The 20,827-nt window shown below is 39.1% G+C and overlaps 1 protein-coding gene across 4 annotated transcripts in view; it reads right to left on the bottom strand.

Annotated features, from left to right (window-relative positions):
- The window catches only part of ADGB (androglobin), a 104,380-nt gene extending 84,799 nt beyond the window's left edge, over positions 1-19,581 (bottom strand). For 3 of the 4 annotated variants that reach the window (XM_063390337.1, XM_063390339.1, XM_063390340.1), the window contains exons 1-2: positions 19,319-19,581; positions 2,829-3,000 (exon numbers count right to left, since the gene is read on the bottom strand). In XM_063390337.1, coding sequence (XP_063246407.1) covers positions 2,829-3,000; positions 19,319-19,380 — 234 coding nt within the window. In that variant the 5' untranslated portion in view covers positions 19,381-19,581. Of the gene's footprint in view, positions 1-2,828; positions 3,001-12,367; positions 12,501-19,318 lie in introns of all 4 variants that reach the window. The other variant, XM_063390338.1, reaches the window with a different exon arrangement.
- Between the last annotated feature and the right edge of the window lie 1,246 nt (positions 19,582-20,827).

The raw sequence follows: 20,827 nt of genomic DNA, 5'->3' as shown, positions 1-20,827 counted from the left end.
AAAAAAAAGCACAAAAAAGAACTAATATTATCTGCAACTGAACAAAAAGAGGCCAAAGCCCAAGACAAAGATGCAGCACAAAAGCCACCTACAGTGTCTAGAGAAGTTTGTGGTCTGCACTTTCTAAGAGATCTATATGAAATGATTCTTTTTCTTTTCCCCTTTCAGAAGGATCTCCAAGAAAAGCTTAAATTTTAAGCCAGTTACTCTTCTACCAAGTTATTCCTTATATACTTATTCTCACTCCTTTATTTCTATAGCTTTCTAAGTTGAAGACTAAAAGTAAATATCTAAAGCAATTATTAAGACACAAAAAAAGCATGTTCCATGCATTTAGCACTGCTCTAGAAACCAAAGAGAACTATAATTATCCAGCCTGAATTAGCCCATTAAAAAGAGAGGCTCATGCAGTTTTCAAACTTGCAATTTTGAAGTGATGCTTATCTTCCACATGCACAGAAGGCGTCAGGATATAGGATATCTGTTTACTTACTGGCACAGTGTAGGATGAGGACATGCCTCTGATACAGGTTGTGCTGACTGAGAAGCTAACCAGTTACATGGTTAATGACTTTTATTTGTGCCTGGATCTTAAACAGCTTTTAGGCATATTATACATAGGTGTGTGTGTCACAATCTACAATGCACTCTATCTTCTACAGACCAGAGAAAGAGTTGCCAGGAACAAAAGTCTGATACTTTGAGTCCTTAATGATTAAAAGGAAGGCAAAACAAAGTACATCACAAAAGCATAAAAACCAAACACAGACCAAAGACTCCCGAATAATCTTTTCCCCACGTTTTTTATTTGTTTGTTTCATTGTGTAAGTTCCTCCAACATAATAATCCGCAATGAGCTATTTCAGTACATGAACAAAAAAAGATAAACTGGGAGGAGGTAAGAGAAGGAATATTTTAGGAATACTTTTTTAAACTTTTTCTGAAAGCTAAAGAACACCTTGGAGCCTGGACCATACCAAACTGTATTAACAGAGTTTATAGTCTGCTTTCAGAGACATCCCCCCCTGACTTCATGGTAGAAGAGGAAAATTTAGCTCTTAAACACTAGATAAACCAGAGAAAGGAGGCAGATAGGAATGACATGACACTAAGCAAAGGAAAAAAGACAACAAACCATACCTAGAAAGATACAGCCTTTCTTTTGATCATTAATGCAAAAAATTATTTGGAGAAGGATATTGTAGGTTTAGCTAAACTTGGCTGAAAAAATCAAGTTTTAACTTATCTTTTATTTAAGGCAGCTATAAGAGACGAGTGCAAAGTCTCAGGGGTTCATGCTCTAAGGACCAGAGTCTCAACCACAAGTTCTACAGGAAGGACATGGAAGAAATGGGCACAAGAGACAAACATAAGGTCGAATGCACCATCTCAGCAAACACAGTGCAGTGCTCAAAGAGAAGGCATTGTGTACAGCTGCTTGGTAAAAGACCTTCAGTGTTACAATGAAAGAGATCACTTCACGTTGGTTTCTTTACCCACACTAGAAAATAGTATTGTTTATATTTGTGTTCCAAGTGTACTCAAAGGTCCTGGATGACATTACTAATTTTGTTTCCAACTGAACTAACCCACACGATCTTGAATTCTGGCTACCTGCTTGGATTAAAAGAGGTCACATTACAAAATACATTAGATCCATAAATTCATCTGCTGTGACTGACATATAATTCCTTTAAACATGTAAAAGGAGCAATATTTTATACAGCTTGTAGCTGAAGAACTGAAGAGACCGGTGAACAACTCAGAACACGTCTTGTGCTAAAATAGAATAAAGGTTTTCAGATACAGTTATTTTGAAGTTTATGTATGAAGATAATGTCTGGTAGACCTGAGAAATTAGTAATAGATAAATGCTGAGTACAGCCCAAACACAACAAATGTGGGAATGAAACAGGAGAAGGACACAAAGGACAATTATTTACTTGACAAGTTAATGGCAATATTCCGTACAGAATGTATACCTTCTCTCAAAACAATACTTTGACCCCATAAGAGTATAATACAGTCAATCTTGGGTTAAAAAAAGTAATCTAGAGATATATGGAAACATAAACATAGTACACAAGGACACATTCAGAAGAAATATATGAACAATGCAGAATTTGCATATTAAAAAAATACAAAGTACAGTATTTAATGCATTTTAAATGTCAATTTAAAATGCTGAGTTTAAGAAATTCTTTAAGAAATAAGTTTATTACTACTCTGTGTAAAAGACCTATACATTCTGCAATGATAACCAATATGAAGGAGTAAAAAAATCTGTGAGACTTTTAATTCATCCCAAAATTGGAAACCAGAAATTTTTCTGCATCTGGCTGGTCCTTACTTTCTGCAAAGTGACAATATTCCCTCATATCATTTTTTACATACTAGAACTGCAGTGCTTCACATGTCCAGAAACTGCAGTGTACAAAAGAAAGTACTTCAACATCCATTTTCATCATGATAAAGATGAACTCATCAAAGCTTTTGAGCCCACAGAAACTGACATACTACAACAGTTCAGCTGTTCCCACATCCTCAATTATAGTTATGCTTTGAAATAGATTTGGGGGTTGTATTTTTAAAAAAACCTTAATGTACACAGACATGTTATACGTTCATTTTAAACACAGCAAATAAAAACACACAATACTTATGGTTTATTACTGTAGCTTAGTACAGAACTACTTAAACATATTAAAAGAATATGATTGAAAATTAATATATTTATCAGTAACACATTATTTTGAAGTTGTGACAAATACTCTATTAAACACAAATACTAAAAATGAAGTGGAAATAATATGTGTCACAAAACTTACTGAAATTTGACCTTTTCCAGGTTTTTCTTTTCCTTCTTTTCCTTCTTTTCCAGCTTTTCCAGCTTTTCCAGCATCCCATTTTTCTGCATTGATATCTGCATCATTCCATTCTGGCCAAATTGGAAATCTCCACTTCTCGTGGGAAGCAGCTACCTTGGAAGGCATGGATGGCCTAGGAAACACACAGTAGCATAAATAAAAATGAACAGCATTATTAGACAAGAGTATTAGGAAGACTTTTATAAAATAATTTTTTTAATGTACTGTTATAGAAATGTTAGTGTTTTTAACTATGTTAACCTTTTTGTCACTAAGATAAGCAAACCTATAGAAGTGCTTTGGTGCTGGAATACAACTGGCACAGAAGTCTGCAAGCATCAGCCTGTTAGCAACCTCTCAATGCACTGACATTTTCTCTGCACCCTTCCCATGGGCAGCTCCGCACAGACTCCTTCTCTGTACCCTTTCCTAAGTCTTTCCTATCCCTTACGTGACCATCTAACCTTTTTTGTCCCTCAAGCATCTTACCTTATCTGTCCCTTGCAGAACCACTTGCCCCTTCCTCCTCGCAACATGGCTAGCAGACTCCAACTCCCTACTAGCCAACTCACTCTTTTATTATACCCCGAGCTGTGAGGGCAAGGCTATTGCCACTCTTTGGTAATTAACACAGCTGCGGCAAGATGGCCTTCAGCACTATCTCTATCTGTCCTCCCACAGTGCTTCATGTTGTTACTGGGTGTAAACTACTAAAATATTTTAATGGGTTTATACCCATTAAAGGAATTCTGCTGAAGTTGGGTAGCTGAAGCACAAAAACAGAATTTGTGGACAGTTCTTTCTCTCTTCTTTTCCCCTACTTAAAGCCACATGGTTCTCCTTTTTTCCCTGTGCCTGTCCTAGCATTCGTCACTCAGTTCAACTCACTCAGCCATCTGAAGGCTTTCTTTCCTTTTTTTCTGCCTTATTTTCTTTAGATAACGAGAAGGAGCTTGCCATGGATAAAAGATGTCATGGGGAAAAGGACTCCCATTTCTAGGCATCTGTGAGCTGCTAGAGGAGCCAGTGCTGTCTCCAGGTAGTTTCATTCTCAGAGCCTCTTGTGCTACCAGCACTTCTCACCACCTTCTTCTTGGGTTTCACAGTCCTGGTAAGAATTTTGCTGAGGCTGAAAGGATTTTCCCAAGACTAATACACAATGTGTTCATAGCCACAAAGTGCACCTTCATCTTTGCAGTGCATACAAAGGGCTGAAAAACTGAATTAGCTAGAATACTCATTCATTGTTCCTATTTAAGTGCAATAAAATGTGTAACTACATTTTAAAGTCAAATACTGACTACTTAAATGAGTAGTCTGACGAAGGAAATGTGTAGCAAATGATACCTGAAAATACTCTTAAGCTGCATCACCCAGAAGGCGGAAGCAGGGACAGGTCACTTGAGGGAACAGGGGCATTGTTCAAGTGTAGAGCAGTGAAACTACAAAAGCAAAAGCTCAGCTGGAGTAGAAATAATCAAAGGATGTTAAGGACAAGGAAAAAGGTACATAGGCATAAGTACATTGTACATTGGCAGCAAAGGATAAATAAGGAAGCACATGTCTGCTGCTCAGTGGGGTGGGGGAACAGCTTAGTGACAAAGAACATGGGAAAGACCAAAATACTCAATGTCTTTTTGTGTCTTGGGTTTTGTTGGCAAATTTGGCTCTCCCCAGTCCAAGAGTCTATTTACAGAGTGTGTGGGAGTGAAGCATTGCCCACAGCAAAGGAAGGACCTGGGCAGCACTTAAGCCAACTGGACACACACAGCTCCAAGGGACTAGCTGCAATGTGAGCATAGGTACTGAGGGAGTTGACTGGAGTCTGATTTGGATCTTGGTAACTACAGTTCTTGGAGACACTGTAAACTCAAATAGAGATGGATCTAAGCAACCTGATGTAAACTGGTCCTGCCTGAGTAGGAGTTTGACTAAAACGCTCCCAGAGGCACTGTTCAGTCAATGTTTTTCTATAATTCCATAATACTTTAGTTGTTAGCAATAGTAAGGACAAAGACATGAGTAAAAATAAAGATTTCTCACTGTCTAGACATTAACTACATTCATCCACACTACCAGTAACTCTTAATGGAAGACAGCTGTTAAAATTCAATACCATCTGTGCCTTCTGCTGTGCAAAAAACACCAAAACATAGCTTCTACTTCTCTAACTGGAAGGAAGATGTATTCTGTAGAGTGATACTTAGCTTTATTTTTTCACCTTTGTCACCTCAGCTGAAGACATGGAGACTCATGTGGGAACCCTGGAGGCTGAGAATTTTAGGCTTTCTGTGCTAAAAGGTGCTGAAACTCAAGCAAGCACCACATTTGACTTGAGGCCTTGAAACAGGCTCCCGAGATTGAATGACAGCACAGGGATTGTGTGTGTGTAATTTGAATAGAATTGTGTGGTTTCACAGGGTGAAAAACTTAGATTTAAGATCTTAGGATATAATAATACACATTTGAAGGAGGACTTTGGGCACTGTCTGGGTCCTTCTTCTTCCTTCTTCTTCATGGGCTTGGGTGGTTTTCTGTAATTGGGTGAAAAAGGTCCACAGTGTGGGCCTTGGGTGTTCATTAATCGGTCAGATGTATAAATAATACAGGTATCACCTCGTTATTGGGTAATTGTCGCTTAAATAACCTTGGAAAGAGTTCGAAGCACTCCATTTTACCTTTGCTCTCTAACTTGCTAGTTAGAGCTCATGGCTCGTGAGTCTGTAAATAGATAAGAAATAATAAACATCCAAGTCCAAACACAAAGCCTACATGTTTCCATGCATTAATCCTGACCTTGGCAGAGAACAAGAAGAAAGAACAATCACACTCAGCCATCTGTAATTTGACTCTATTACATTTGATCTTACATGGTATAGTATTTTCTCCAGTGTTTTCTTGAAGACTCAAATGATGCTACATTCTGTATCCAATAATACCTAACAAGCAATTGAAATACCCTGAGGTATTCTGTATCATTTGCAGTTGTTTCAAAGAATCTGTTGCATCTGTGCTAACTGCACGCATGAAGAACAATGAAAAACTAACTGCCGGCTTTATCAACAGATTCAACATTTGTGATATTTTGAAACCTGAACACTTCTAACACTTATTTAAGTATTACTCCTGGCAGTTTCTTACATATAGTAAAAAAGCCCCCAAAATTTAAATTCTCATTTTTTGTACTTTTTTTCTTACTTCAGATGAACTATAAATGGCATTCGTAGCAATTTTAAATATTTAAGGACTACTCCTAATTTTTTTTGTATATTTTTTCTGCTTTTAAATCTGCATTTGCTCTTTTACATATTTATAGAGAAGCATGGAAATTTCACTTACTGATAACAATAATAAAGGTATTCTGACACCATTCACAAATCAAATTAATGATAATTGCAATAATTCTTAGAACCATAGAATGATTTGTGTTGGAAGGGAAGATCATCTAGTTCCACCTTTCCTGCCAGGAATAGCATGCCTTCCACTAGACCATGTTACTCAGAGTCTTTCCTCATTTCTTGCTATAATATTTCTGAGTACTTTGGGACAATAATGGAATAATAAAAAAACATTATTTTAAAATGCAATAATCAGATATGGAAGACTTACTTAGCTAACCAGCACACTAAGACAGAAAATTACTTTCCACCACGCTTTGACATAACAGAAAACCCTCACAGCATTAACAATGTGGAAGACATGGTAACAATGCTACCTATGATTGAGATACCTAAACTAACTTGTGGAAGTCTAATGGTACTGCATCACAAAAAGGATAATTCAATAAGACCTGGAAAATTCACAAATAACTGCAATTAATTTGTCTCCAAATATAAGTAATAAATAGCAATAAATGAAAAAAAAGACAGCTGAATTAATTAAAAATACTGCATTTGAGTAATGCTATTAAGAAGTTCTTCTATTACAAGAATTGAATAATATAGCTGTGAGAATTCTTTCAAATTAACTGTAAGATACAAGGACAATGAAATGTATTTTATGCTCAGGCTGGACGGGCTCATAGTGCAACAGTATTTTAAAAACCAATTTACTGGCAGACTTCCTTTTAATCCTGTGCTAAACCCTAAAGGAGAAAAAGGAAGAATAAATTGCCAAATGAAATACCATGAAGTTGGAACTAATTCGCCCCTGACCCTTTAAAGCAGCTTCTTCAAGAACACTGGTATAATTGATACAGTGCCAGCAGGAGAAAGGGGAGATAGCAGGATAGATGAGCACAACAGGGAAAATGCAGGCAGATTGCAACCTAAGTTTTTAAGAAACTTCAGATTTAATAGAGAGACAGGAAACAAGCCCACTGGAAATGTACTCTCAAGTAATACAGTCATTTTGTCTGTAGACATATGCACTACCACACTGCATGCAAGATTTTGGTTAATGGAGTCTAGGAAGTACATATTTTCCTCCTAAAACAAACAAATCTACCTGTAAATTATCTATGACCATTCCTTAGAGAGGGAACCTAGCAACACTGAAGGCAATCTTCTCAAGAATTACAGAAGTATTGGTAGGTACCTTCAGAACAGCATGGCTACTCCAACCTTCCTTTCCCAATACTCATGTCATTCTGGATCATCAGACAACAATAATTTTGTGACATCATGCAGGTTTTTTTAGAAGTTAGGAAGACACCAAGAGACAGTAAAAAAAAAAGTATCCCTTTCTGTGGATTGTTTGAACACAGAAAAAAACAACTTCTGTCCTCAGTGAAGCTTTTATATTAGGAAAAAGAGGGCAGAGAACAAACAGACGTTTCAACTTTTTTTCCAAATCTGCCCTGCAGGGAAGCTACTTAAGTTTTTCTCTAATCTCTTCCAACCTCAAAGACAAAAGGCTCCTTTGAAGACCTTATTTATAGCAGAAAGGTCTTTTAAACTATAATCATTGAAATAATTTTTTAAAAGCAGTATCTGAATATCTTAGAAATCCAGAGCAGAAACCATGGTAACACTCAAGTTCATAAGAATCTCTAAAGGATATAAGAAAGTTTGGCCAAGTATCAGTAACTCTGTGGCAAAATACTTTGCTCTTTTTCTTCATATCTAGTGTGATTCTTCAGAAGAGAACGAACTGAATGAGTCACAATCAACCAATTTAATAAGCAACTAATAAGGCAATAGAGTTTTCTCATTATTATTATTCAGTAGCAATTACAAAATAAAACCAAAATATAAATGGGTCATTTACAATACCTTGCCACTAGTCTTATCTTGGATACCGGAGCCAAAACTTGAAGGATTCTTTGCAGAAGCAAAATAGTCCAGTCTACGTGCTGAGAGGTCTCATGTTTGGGGAGACTCAAGCCATGGATGCAGCTCAGGTATGATGAGCAGAACAAATAATCATAAAACATCTATGTTGCAATCACAGTTGCTTGCAAACTATGACAATATGTTTTACTGTCATTTCACTTTTGTGTACTGGGGTAGGATTTTTTCCTCAAAAAGCATAGAGCGCTTTCCATGTGAAGCAAGTTCAAACTGGAAAATTAAAGTGATGATGGAAAGAAAAGATGAACACCAACTAATTATTCTTTATAGACATATCATTTTTAAAGGGGTATTAAATTTAGATCACTGCTTCCAAGTGTGATGTCCTCATTTCTAAACATAGCTGAAGTTCTTGTAGGTGTCAGACAAACTACTAATAGAGCTCAGTTATTTGTCAAGAATGAGCCTCTTTTGAAGGCACACACACACATCTGCTAAGAGAGATGGTTACCAAGCCTTACATTAAGCTTTGCCAGCTTGAAGTCTCCATGTTTTCTTATTTTTATTTGCCTGCACATTAATGGAAACCAAGTTATTCTTTCTTGGTTTGCTTTCCAGATTCTAGAAGGGGGAAGAAAAACCCTATATGCCAGATCCCTTGTGCAAATTTTACATAGTAGCATGCCTTGGACATTACTTGAAAGAAAAATTAATAGATAATAGTGGTTTAGAAGCATTGTAGGTTTTAAAACTTTTTTTGTTTGTTCTCCTTGTTTTCAGCCTGATTCCATTTGTTGCCCTATAAATATTGTCTTAATTCTTATCCTTGTAATTTTAAAATTCCAGCTAAAATTGAGTATCTTTTGCTGTTTTAATCCATTTATCCCAAGTAAACGTTTTTGCTATATAAAAATTTGAAGTCAGAAATTGGACACAGAGAATCGAGTGATAGACTTTTGCCCTATGTTAGTGGAAAAAAATGAAGATGCATTCAAAAAAATGGTGACAAATAGACTGATAAGCAACTGAATACTTAATACAGATCACAACGGATTTGTTTAATCTTGTGTGATAAAATCTATGTCAAGCAAAAAAAATTTTTTTCTTCTCCTTTTTTGAGGAATTCCTGTAAAATTCAACCTTCATGCTCATAGCAAGCCCCTGTACTTGTTGTAATGTTAGAATTTTGTTACCTGATCCTTCAATTTTTGCACTCCAGGAAGCATAGTTTCTATGGCAGAAGCTATCATTTGTAAACTGCTCAAAGACAGAAGTAAAATCAAGTGACATTATATACTTGAGAAACAATATCATGTACGCGCTGCTTTCAAATGGTAGCCCAAGACCCTGGAGCCTGCAAAAGCAATGCCAGGAAACTCAGCTTACTATTTTCTGTCCTGAGACATCAGTAGTGAAAATTCTCTGCTCCTGATTCTGTGGAGCCAAAGATTTGGTATAAAAAAGCTTTGAATACAGAATGGAAAAAATATCTCTTACTTATTTGAAAAACATCCTTCACAATGGAAGGTATCAGATTGCCTGGAGGTCATTCATTTGACAGCCTTTCAGGTTCTACCACACTGGAGGTCACTTAAAGCTTTAAAAGACATCTTTCAAATTTATTTTTTTTAATTCCATTCCCAAGAGTGGAACATTGAAAATTAATTCCAAGAGATGCCTGCCAAGGCAGAAACACTATTTTATCTAGCTCTTCAATTAGTACTTGTAACACACAAAAACAGTCTACAGAGGTGGGCTTTCTATCCAGTTTCACAGGCGGAAATATGATATACCCATACCTAGATAATGTCATAGCAAGAACCTGGAAAGAGGAATGACTTTTCTGGTCATTTTAGACGCCCATCTCAGCCAAAAGAAGTGATCTCTGGCTGATTTTTCCAAGATGGTTATCATTGACTCTGAGTTGTGCTCCAGATGGGATTGCGAGCCAGTCCAAATCCTTTGAGGTTAACTGGTTTCAAAAGGTGGCAGTGACAGGCCAAGTGAAAAGACTGCCACAGACAACAAGGGGTTCAAGCTGCAGCTTGCAGTTTTCCAACAAGTCACAGATTTGAAAGCAAGTAACATCTACCTCCAACATGCAGATCAAATTTCTGTCTGATCAATGTGCTCTTCCAACTAGCAGCAAATGACTGTGCGTTATAAGGTTATAAGCTGACCTTAGACCCAGCTGTAAGAATGTTAAGACTGCTTTTGACACTAAAGTTTGATACTCAAGTATCAAGTAGAAGAATATGAACTGCATAGCATTGCTTCTTTGTTGGCTTCTGCCAAAACTTCTTGTGACTTCTATATGGCACCTGAACAATTGACCAAGAGCTAAAAGTCTCTGCATGGCAGAGCATGCCTGTACTTCTGGATTTAAGTACTTATTAAGTGGATTTAAGCCAACTCATTTAAAAAGCCCTTTGCATGCATTGTTAAGAAAACCAGGAAATCCCATTTCTACAGTGGTGGTTACAGAGAGCTCCCAGAAGATAAAAGACCATTCTGCTTAAGTAGCTGAATAATCCCCAGCAAACAGAGTCTCTAACATGGTACTTTAAGAATGCTTTCTAGTTTCGAAGCACAATATTAGTATTTTTCTTTTGAAGTACATTTTCTGCTATACAGTTCTGCTCAAAGCTGCGTTTTGCCATCACACTTCATTACACTGTTCATTGTAATAGAAGTCAAAGCTCCTCTTGCACAGTCTGTACAGTCTCCAAGCAAGGGCCCACAGAGTGTTTGCCTGTAAGATTCTCTGACAGTGCTTTGAGTTTTATGGAATGAAAAACCTAAAACTAAGATCAGTAGGGAGTACAGTATTTAGTGTGATATTGCCACTGGTAAATTACTTAATATTTTCGTGCCCATGAGTCCATGAAGTTTGAAATCTACAGATCAAATAGGCTGAGTTCTCATGGGTTCCTTGTCTTAATTAGAATTAACTGGGAAAATTAATTTGAATACATAATTTTCTAATTAACATGTAATCTAGTTAATAAAAACATTAAACTTACTGGTCAGCTTATATACTATTCTAGTATGCTTACCATATCTACTTGAGGCAAAAAAGGCATTATCTCACCACAAAGCATGAAACTAAAAAGAAAGTTAAAAGTAGAAGGCAATAAAAAGTACCAACAAATTGACCATGTAAAGTTGTACTGCATTTACACACTGAAAAAATTCAATTAATGAAGCACAGGTGCTGAAAGCAAGAGCTTCATTTTTCTGGTCAGAAATTCTAGGTCTAATTTAGAAGTTCTTTTCTGATACTACTTACTGCCCTCAGTAATATGAGGGCATATTTACAAAACAAATAGACAAGAAAAAACAATAAATTTAGAATTTAGGTATTAGTACAATATTATAGTAATGAAGCTTGCAGATGGTCAGTGATGCAATAAATAACTTCTGAAGAACAATCATGAACCTAAGAGCACAACACTTTTATTCACTAACACTGCTATGTCTGGGGAAAGTACGTACATGCAGGATGGTACTGCTTGCTCAGTGTAGAGTTACACAGATAGTTTTCCCTTCAGCTGTGCAGCTGAATGTCCTGGAATCCTGGAACGTTATAGATTTATGTTGTGGCTAAATTATGCGAGAGACCAGGAAATGCCTTCCAAAAGGCTGCAGACAGGCATTCAAACCGAAACAACTGTTTATCTTTGGATTGCAATTAATAGCATGCTAAAGGAGACCACGGCCTCAAATCCTCAGTCTTGTCAGGACAGCAGCTGCAAACTGGAGATGAATAACTGCTGCAGCTCAAGATACACCACTCACAGAGTCTCGTGAAGCCTTAACTGGCTTTGGTTAGAAAGGATCTGAACCAAGCTGTTTGAGTCAGAAGAGCCTCCTGAGTTATCAAAAATCAGCTTTGTAGTAAGTATAAAATCTTGTACTATGTTACCAGTTACAATTGTAAAGCAGCTTATGAATGCAGTGAAGGTTTAAAATTTTTCACAGAAATCTTTTCCTTGAGAAGTCCAGTGAGTAGCTGTACTAGGTTTGGCTAGGATTGAAGCAAATTTCCTCAGAGCAGCTTGTAGGAGGGATATGTTTTAGTTTTACGATGGAAACAGTGTCGATAACACAGCGAAATTTCAGTTATTGCTGAGCAGTGACTACGCAGAGTCAAGGCCTTTTCTGCTTCTCATGGCTCTGCCAGCACGTGGGCTGGGGGTGCACAAGAAGGGACCAGAGGAGACTCACCCCAGACACCTGATCCCAACTGACCAAAGAGACTTTTCTTACCTTATGTTGCCATGCTGAGCAATAAAAGCTGAGGGAAGAAGAAGGAAGACGTTCGGAGAGATGACATTTATCTTCCCAAGTCACTATTATATGTGATGAAATCCTGCTTTCATGGGCATGGCTTCACATCTGCCTATCCATGGGAAGCAGTGAATTAATTCCTTTTCTTGCTTTGCTGTTTACCTATTAAGCTGTCTTTATCTCAACCCACAGGTTTTTGCATTTTTGCCCAGATTCCTGCCATCATACTGCTAGGGAGGAGCTAGAAAGCAGTGTGGGTCAGAGCTGCCAGATGAGGTTAAACCATGACACAAATTATATTCCTAAAGACAGCCCAGTGTCCAATAAATTAGGCAGAACTAACTATAAAATGTGTACACCTAATCAAAAAAATGCAAAATCAGGCCTAGTATCCTCAATGTCTTTTGTCCAAAACTTTCACTTTGTTTCAGGTCTTTAGCAGAAGTTGGTTATAAACTCCAAGCCACACTCAACTCCGTAGCTCATGCACAGTCAAAAACAAGCATAAGCACCTACAGACAGATGTACCCAGCTTTTAGGGCAGCACAGCAACCCCTTCTCTCAAACAAAACATGTTGTAACATATGTTGCAAGTCAAAGATGTACCACTGGGCTACCCCCTCGGACCACAAACAGGAGCACTGAGTGAGAGAAGGGGTGAACTGTAGCCCAACACCTTGTCTCAAACAATACTGCAACTGAAAAGCTGCCAAGAGCATAAAGGTATAGCTAGTGTATTTGTCAAATACTTTCCCAGTCTCTAAGTATTTTTAAAAATAGTGCTCAAGCACTTTACAAGCTTGATGCAGTTGCTATGTGTTTATATAATCTTCAAAGTGTTTCTTTTCTGCAGGCTTATTCACTGATTCCATGTAAATTTTTAGTTCCCATTAAAACTTATATAAACCAACATGAGAGGTCCAGCACAATACTAAAAGCTTCAAGTTCAATTACCATGCTCTTATCCGTGAGCCATTAGTTCTTACCATTCTCAACCTTGATCCAATCTAAAAAACCCAAAACATCAAAAAATTAATCTGGTCAGTCTATATTCTCTAAACACTAAACCTAAAGAAAAAATGCTGGCAGTGGATAAAACCTCAGTCACAAGCCATGGCTGAAACCTCATCCTGGGCATATGGGAATTGAAGAATGAACAAGCAATGCCACTAATTTTTTTTTTTGCTCTTGTTGCCCTGCCCTTTGACCTTAATAAGAAACTTTAGGTAATCCTAGGCATTGGTGCAGCAACCTGCTACTCACTGCAATCAACCAGGCACACATCTAAAAAATAATTTCTTCTAGCCAGTGCAGGCTTCAGCCTGTCTCTGCTGGTCCTTAAGGATACATCAGCAGTAAATATTAGTTATTATTTACATTATTTAAATATTTAAAATTTAAAATAAATAGTTAAGTAATAAGCAATTATTTATAAAGAACTCCAGCACTGCTCTGATCTTCCCTATATATATTGGTGACCTCTGTCTGTACCACAATTACCCCTAAATCACTTGCCTCTCTTGGCACTCACCACTAACTCCTCACTTTTGTCCCTAATAGCCCAAACCCTAACTGAGGTAGATGCTGATGGCTTAAGTTTAATTCAGAAGATTGGGCTTGATGGCATAGAGCTTCATCAAATTAATTCAAAGGCATTTTAATTCATTATCCATTCTTACTAGCCAGAATCTCTTCCAGTGCCACCAAAGACATCAATTCCTTTTCACCATAGCTGTCGAAATCTGGGAAAGATCAGATTCTCAGCAGCCTCTAATGGTGCAATTAAGAAAAGCTATAAGGGCAGCAGCTCTTTTGAGCTCTTCAGCCCATCATCTCCAGCAGCTGCTCAGCTCCTGAGGGAATTGCTATCTAATTAGAAAGCAATAATGAAGAGAGACCCAATGGAGTATCCTGCAGAGACCCAAGGGAAGTCTGGCTAGCAAGTCCAGAGGAATTTTCCTGCTCTCTCCATATGCTTCTGAGGTCCCACTCCAACAATGCAATATATCCACCCATAATCCTGATTGATTTTCCACAGTGCAGATGTACTGTCCTGACTGTTCTAAACACTTGTGGGGAAAAAAAAAGAAGCCTGATCTCACTAGAAATTGAGAAAAGTTATTTTAAGGTGATCAAAATATACTGCACAGATATTTGTACACATTACTCTCAGATGATTTCTCCATTAATTTTATCCACAACAGATTAAATTATAACACTAACTCTTTTTGAAGTACTGACAGCTTTCAGGATTTTTACAAATTGTTTAAAGAAAAATTAGTCTTTTTCTTTTTTATATTACTTATATTTTGATCATTACAGACATATAAAAACAAGTCACATTTACTATCAGAAAGACAGTCAAAAGACAAAGCATTTATAATACTTTTGTCCTTGCAACTGCAAGTTCTACAATAAACGTAGAAACCTAGAAAATCTTGTAATCTTGCAATTACAACAGAATACTAAATTTACAAGGCAACATTTTCTCAGGAAGCTGCACATATTCATTTCTCTTTCAAAAACAGGAATAATTACATTACTTAGGTTTTCATAGATCTACACAAAATTTTACAGCAATTGTCTCTGTCTCATAAACATCCTGAATAAGATGGGTAACAGAATGATCACAGATATCAAAGAGAATCAGAGAATATTCTGAGCTGGATTCCACTAGGATCATCAAAGTTCAGCTCCTGGCCCTGCACAGGACACCCCGAGAGTCACTCCATGTGCCCAGGAGTGGTGTCCAAATGCTCCATGAACTCTCTCAGGCTTGGTGCTGGGACCACTTCCCTGGGGAGCCTATTCCAGTGCCCACATACCCTCTGGTGAAGAACCTTTTCCTGATATCCAGTGTAAACCCCTCCTGACACAAGTTCATGCCATTCCCTTGGGACCATGGGTCACCAGACAGGAGATCAGTGCCTGCCCCTCCTCTTCCCCCTGAGAGGAAGCTGAAGACTGCAGTGAGGTTTCCCCTCAGTCTCCTGCAGGCTGAACAGCCCAACTGACCTCAGCCACTCCTCATACGGCCTCTCCTCACAGCTGGCCCTCCACAGTGCTGTATTCATATTCAACTTGCCATTGACCAGGACTCCCAGGTTGCTTTCTGAGGAGCTGCTCTCCAGTGTTGCATTCCCCAGTCTGTCCATATATCCAGGGTTGCCCCATCCCAGGTGCAGAATCTGGCATGTTTCTTTGTTAGACTTCATGTGGTTGGCCTATCTCTCTAATTTGCTGAGGTCTCTCTGCAGGCTCTCTCTTTGAGGGAGTAAACAGCTTCTCACAATTTTACATCATCTGTGAACTTGACAAGTGTCCCTTCCAATCCTGAGTCCAAGTCATTTATGAATACGATGAAGAGCACAGGGCCAGTGATGGAGCCCTGTGGAACCCCACTAGTGGCAGGTGGCCAGTCTGATGTCACCCCGTTCACTACCACCCTTCATGCCCAACCCATGAGCCAGTTGCTCACCCATCCATGATGTGTTTATCCAGCTGTGTGTGGAACATTTTGTATAGAAGGATACTGTGAGAGTCAGTATCAAAAGCTTTACTGAAATCCAAATCTCTACAAAGTAATTATTATATCTCCAATGAACACAGCTGCAGTATTACAGTGTGTGTAAAAGACTTAGTTCTAATTTCCACAACCCATTAAAAAACAACTTGGTAAATTGCATTTGATAAAACATTTATAATCATTACCAACACTTGCCTAGTATTAGGAGAAAATCATCACCAGAGGAAACATAGAGCAGCACCCTGTTCAACACAGGACTGACCAAACAAAATGAGGAATGGATCATACACAGCACAGTTGTTTTATCACCATGTTCAGCAGTTTTTCTCAACAATTATAAAGAGCATCAGTACTGTTCATTTTATCCCAGAGAAGACTCCTGCAGAACCAGCTCAGTACTCTTCTGATTGTTTTTGACAATGACACAGATTAAGCCTTATATCAGAAAATTGAATGTTCTCTGCATTTGGGTCTAAAACTGTACTTTCTAATAAATGAATGATGAATGAACCTTGTTTTTGTAGACCAAAATTATATCTGTATTACATCTTTACCATAATAAGATATTCCTCATTGTACAGCATCTTTCCATTTCCAGACAAAGAAATAACATATCCATCTGTCTTCTGTCAATTGCATTGCCACTGTTCTGACAAATCACAAATGCTATGACAAAGGGGAAAGCAGTCTAGAAACACTGTGAAAATTGGAAAATGACATACAGCCTCATTTTGCACAACTCACCACAACCTATGGTTCTAACTTTTGACCAATAAGCCTAATCCAAAGAAAAATCTCCCTATAAATGTTACCAACTGTAGATCAAATCTTGAACTGCCTAGTTGCTTGTTCTTTCCCACAGAAAATCCGTAGCGTATAGCAGTGGTCTCCAAAGTAGGCAGTGCACACAAGGAAAAAAAATAGAGCTTCAGCATGTATATAATTGATAAAGGAATAAATACACATATATAGGAAGGGTGCACTCAAAAACTTTCTGCTAATTGAGTTGTGCAATAAAAAAGGTTTGGAGACCATTGGCATACTGCATGACTGAAGAAAAGAAGGATCTGTTCCAATGCTTCAATCCTTTCAGAGCGACTAAGAATGCTTGAATATCTTTCTGCTGCTGAGTTTGGCATATAAATTCCAACCCATCTGGGAAACAAGGGCAAGAGAGAAGAAAGGCTATTCAAGATAAAGTGTTTAAAAGTGTTTCCAAGGGGAAACTTTTAGTCCCACTATGTTTGGTTCTCAACAACCAATAATTTCCACTGAGTTCTGCAACACCAGGTTTTCCTACAGGTCTTTGATGAGAATGTACTAAGATGCATGTGGTTTGCAGCAGGTTGAAGACCTTACTGAGACTAAATACTGTAGTAGAATAGATTTGATCAACTCACTTAAACTGACAGAGCAAAACAATATGACAGAAAGCATGGCAAGTTCTGAAATAAAATTTTCAGCTATTTTATAGCAGTACTCTTTACAGCTGCATGAGAAAATGGGTCTCCATTTTCAGTAAAAATTTTGGTTCATGACAAAAAGTTATGTACCTAAAAATTTAATAAACTTTCAATAGCCTTCCTTGATTTAAATTAATTTCTACAACTCAACAGATGTCAAAGGAAAATTTTTCCTGATAATTTAGTCAAGGCTTATCTGGTCATTTGCTGAACTTGGAGAGACATGCACTGACCTAAACCAACATTTTTTCATCCATTCATCCAAATCGCCTTAGTAACATTTCAGAATGACAAAAAAATGTTTACAACAGGGGCATTCTGCATCACAATGGTTTATCACAAGATAAACCCAAAAGACATGCTACAGTTAAAACAAAAGCTATAGGCTTAATGAAAAAAAAAATACAAACTATTTATTCTGTGTTATCATAGCTCTGCATTGCAATCAGGTTATTGTAACTTGTTACTAGACTACAGAAGAAAGAAAATCACTAAGCCACCACTAGGACATCTTCAAGCCACTCCACCTTATGTCAAATAACTTTCCTTTGTTTTCTCCAACAGCTAAAAACCAAAAATGTCCCTGATAGCTTAAATATCATCAGAAAAAAACAGATAAACTGTTTGAAGCAGTAAATATGAAGGGCAGCACGGCTGTGGCCAAAAGAACAACAGTAGTTACTAAGGAAAGGGTGCAATGGGGAGAAGGAAGACACTGGCAGCCTACAAAAGAAAAGTTAGCAAAAGGTGTGAAATATAAAATAGAAACGGGAAAATATGAAATAAGAAACTACTGTGTAGTAAAGGCTCTGTAACTAGATATGAAATAGGCACAAAGGGGCATTTGAGAATGATTTCAGGAGAGAAATAAGTGATACAACTGAAAACTTCATTTATGCCAGAAAAAGAAAAGAAGCAGAGGCCATAAGCACATACATGAGGTGCCTTTTTCATTTGAAGCCTGACAGCGCCATGCATTCAGGCTTACATTAGGATGAGAAAGCTGCTAACTCCATAGAAACAGAACTCACAAGTCAAAGCGGTGACATGAATGTCAATGTTCTCTATTTATCTGCCTTTTCAGGAAGAAATAGACATTTACACAGAAATATACAAATTCATGCTAAACACCCAGCAAACAGCAAATAATTTAAAAATAACTCAAGAGATGCTACTTACACAGAAATATATAAGAAATTAATAGGAAGAATTCTTTTTTTTATCACACTTGCTTTCCTCAGATTCTGTATAACATACAGCAAACCTTCCAAACACTAGGAATTGTTTTTCCCTTCTGTAAGTGAAACTGATGTGCTAGAAGAGTCGTCAATCATTTCTCCCCTGAACTGCAGCTAGTTTGGTTCCTCTACTTGATGAAAATAGAGCGCCCCTATTGCCAAAATTATTGTCCTGGTTCACAGCTTCGAGGTTCTTTTAAACCCAACATCATTTCGGTGAGCTCTTAACTTCTGCCAGCAGCAGCCAAAGGCTTCGCTCCCCCAGCTGGGGGCAAGGTCCGAGGTGCGTGTGCCACACCAGGGCTGCTCCGGGACACGCCCGACAGGAGCGAGTGATTACAGCTTCCACACGAGCTGGGCCCCCAGTCTGAACAAACAAAACCCCAACAGCAACCAAACCCCACCTCGGCTTTAGAAGCCACTTTTAACGAGGCACCCACACGAGCAGGTGAACTTTGCTAGCACAAGTTGTTTGCCCGCACAGCGCTTACGGGCACGCACCGTGTCCGCCCGGTGCCTCGGCGCCAGGGCCGCCTCGCACAGGTGCCCGCCGACCTGGACGGCGCCCGGGCCGGGCGGGGAAGCCTCGGGGGAAGTTCCGTGCCCAGGCCCGGCACGGCGGTGTCTCCACGGCGGTGTCGGGCCGGCCGGCGGGGACTGCCATCCTCCCGCGCCCACCCTCCCTCTCTCCCGGGGCTCTCACATTTTGGGCTGGGTGCCGGCGCGGCTGGGGAGCTCCTTCTTCTTGCCCGCCTTGGAGGCCATGGCCGCGGGTCGGTGCCGCCGCGTCCGCCGCGTTGCCGGGAGACCCCGCGGGCCGGGCTGAGGAGCCGCGCGCGCCCCGGCCCGGACACGGCCCCGCCGCCCGCGGGGCGCTCGACGAGGCCGAGGAAGGGCGTGAAATGCCCCTGAGGGCAGAGCCTGGGCCTCGGGGTAACAGATACCGCTCCCTGGGCAGCCTCGGGAGTCTGTCCACAGGACGCAGTGAGCCTGCGTGCCGGTGATAATCGGCTGTGAGAAGCTGTCCACTCCGCCGAAGACAGAGAGGCCCTGCAGAGAGACCTGGACAAGGAGGGGACTGGGCAAACAGCGCTCGAATGAAGTCTGCCCAAGACCAGTGCTGGATTCCGCACCTGGGACGGAGCAACCCCGGGTGTGCGGACACTGGGACACGTGTGCTGGACAGCAGCACTGCGGGAAGGCACCTGGGGGCCTTGGTCCATGGCAGCTCCAATATGAGTCAGCTCTGCCCTGGCAGCCCGGAGAAATTTTAGAGCTAGCTATATAAGTCTTTATTTTCTTTTTAATTTCAGATTGAGGCAATTAATTAATTCCTGCTATGAAGCCCATGATTACCAAAGTGAATGCTGTTCCACCAAGGTCAGATAAAATTAGCATTAATCTGCTGCTTTTGAATTCAGCAGATAGTTGACTTCAACTTAGTTTATAAGCAGACTTTTTCAGATACATTCCAGAGACTGCATAATTGCTAACAGCTCCTATTTCTAACACCATATTTGCTGTTTCCCCATCTGTAGTGAATGATGAAAAATCCTTGATAAAATAGAATATACTTCTTTGTTTATTCTTATTCAAGCTGTCTTTTTCAAATATAAAAATCAATAAAAATCTATTTGTCAAATTGCAGGGGGTATGAGTAGATGGAAAATAGGAGGAAAAATAAGCTACATCTAGAGGCTTATTTTAGACAAATGTCAGATCTTGATTTATATCGAGATGACAGGCAGCCAGATATACACTAATAAATTTCAAAGTGCAGGATTCTGCTACAGCTTGGCATTTCCTTCAGCGTTATGTCCAACAGCATCCATTTAAAACAAGGTACTTTGGGACACTTCTCACTTGAGAGCCAAGTAAACATTTCAATTTTATTTATTTGTTTTCAAACTGAACGGCTGGTCTTCTCTTCATACAATTATGCTATCAAATATTGATTAGGGCAAAGAGACAAAAAAAAATTGCAGAGACAGAGGTGAGATCAAACATCTGGCCACACCTCTTCAGTACCAGCACAGGGCTGTTCACCTCCACACCTTGCTGGATGCTGATGCCAACTTGTAGATGGGCGACAGGATTCAGTTTGTGACCCAGAGTGCAGATAAAAACACAATAGAAATTACAGACTTTCTCTTCCTCTGGATCCCCTTTCCTCTCCTATACTTACTGGACAGAGAAAATACTATGGAAAAGA

This window comes from Prinia subflava, chromosome 2 (genome assembly GCF_021018805.1).
Source record: "Prinia subflava isolate CZ2003 ecotype Zambia chromosome 2, Cam_Psub_1.2, whole genome shotgun sequence".
In the NCBI taxonomy this organism is placed as follows: Eukaryota; Metazoa; Chordata; class Aves; order Passeriformes; family Cisticolidae; genus Prinia; species Prinia subflava.
Note: the sequence above shows the minus strand (reverse complement) of the source record. Positions and strands in the feature narration are given on the sequence as shown.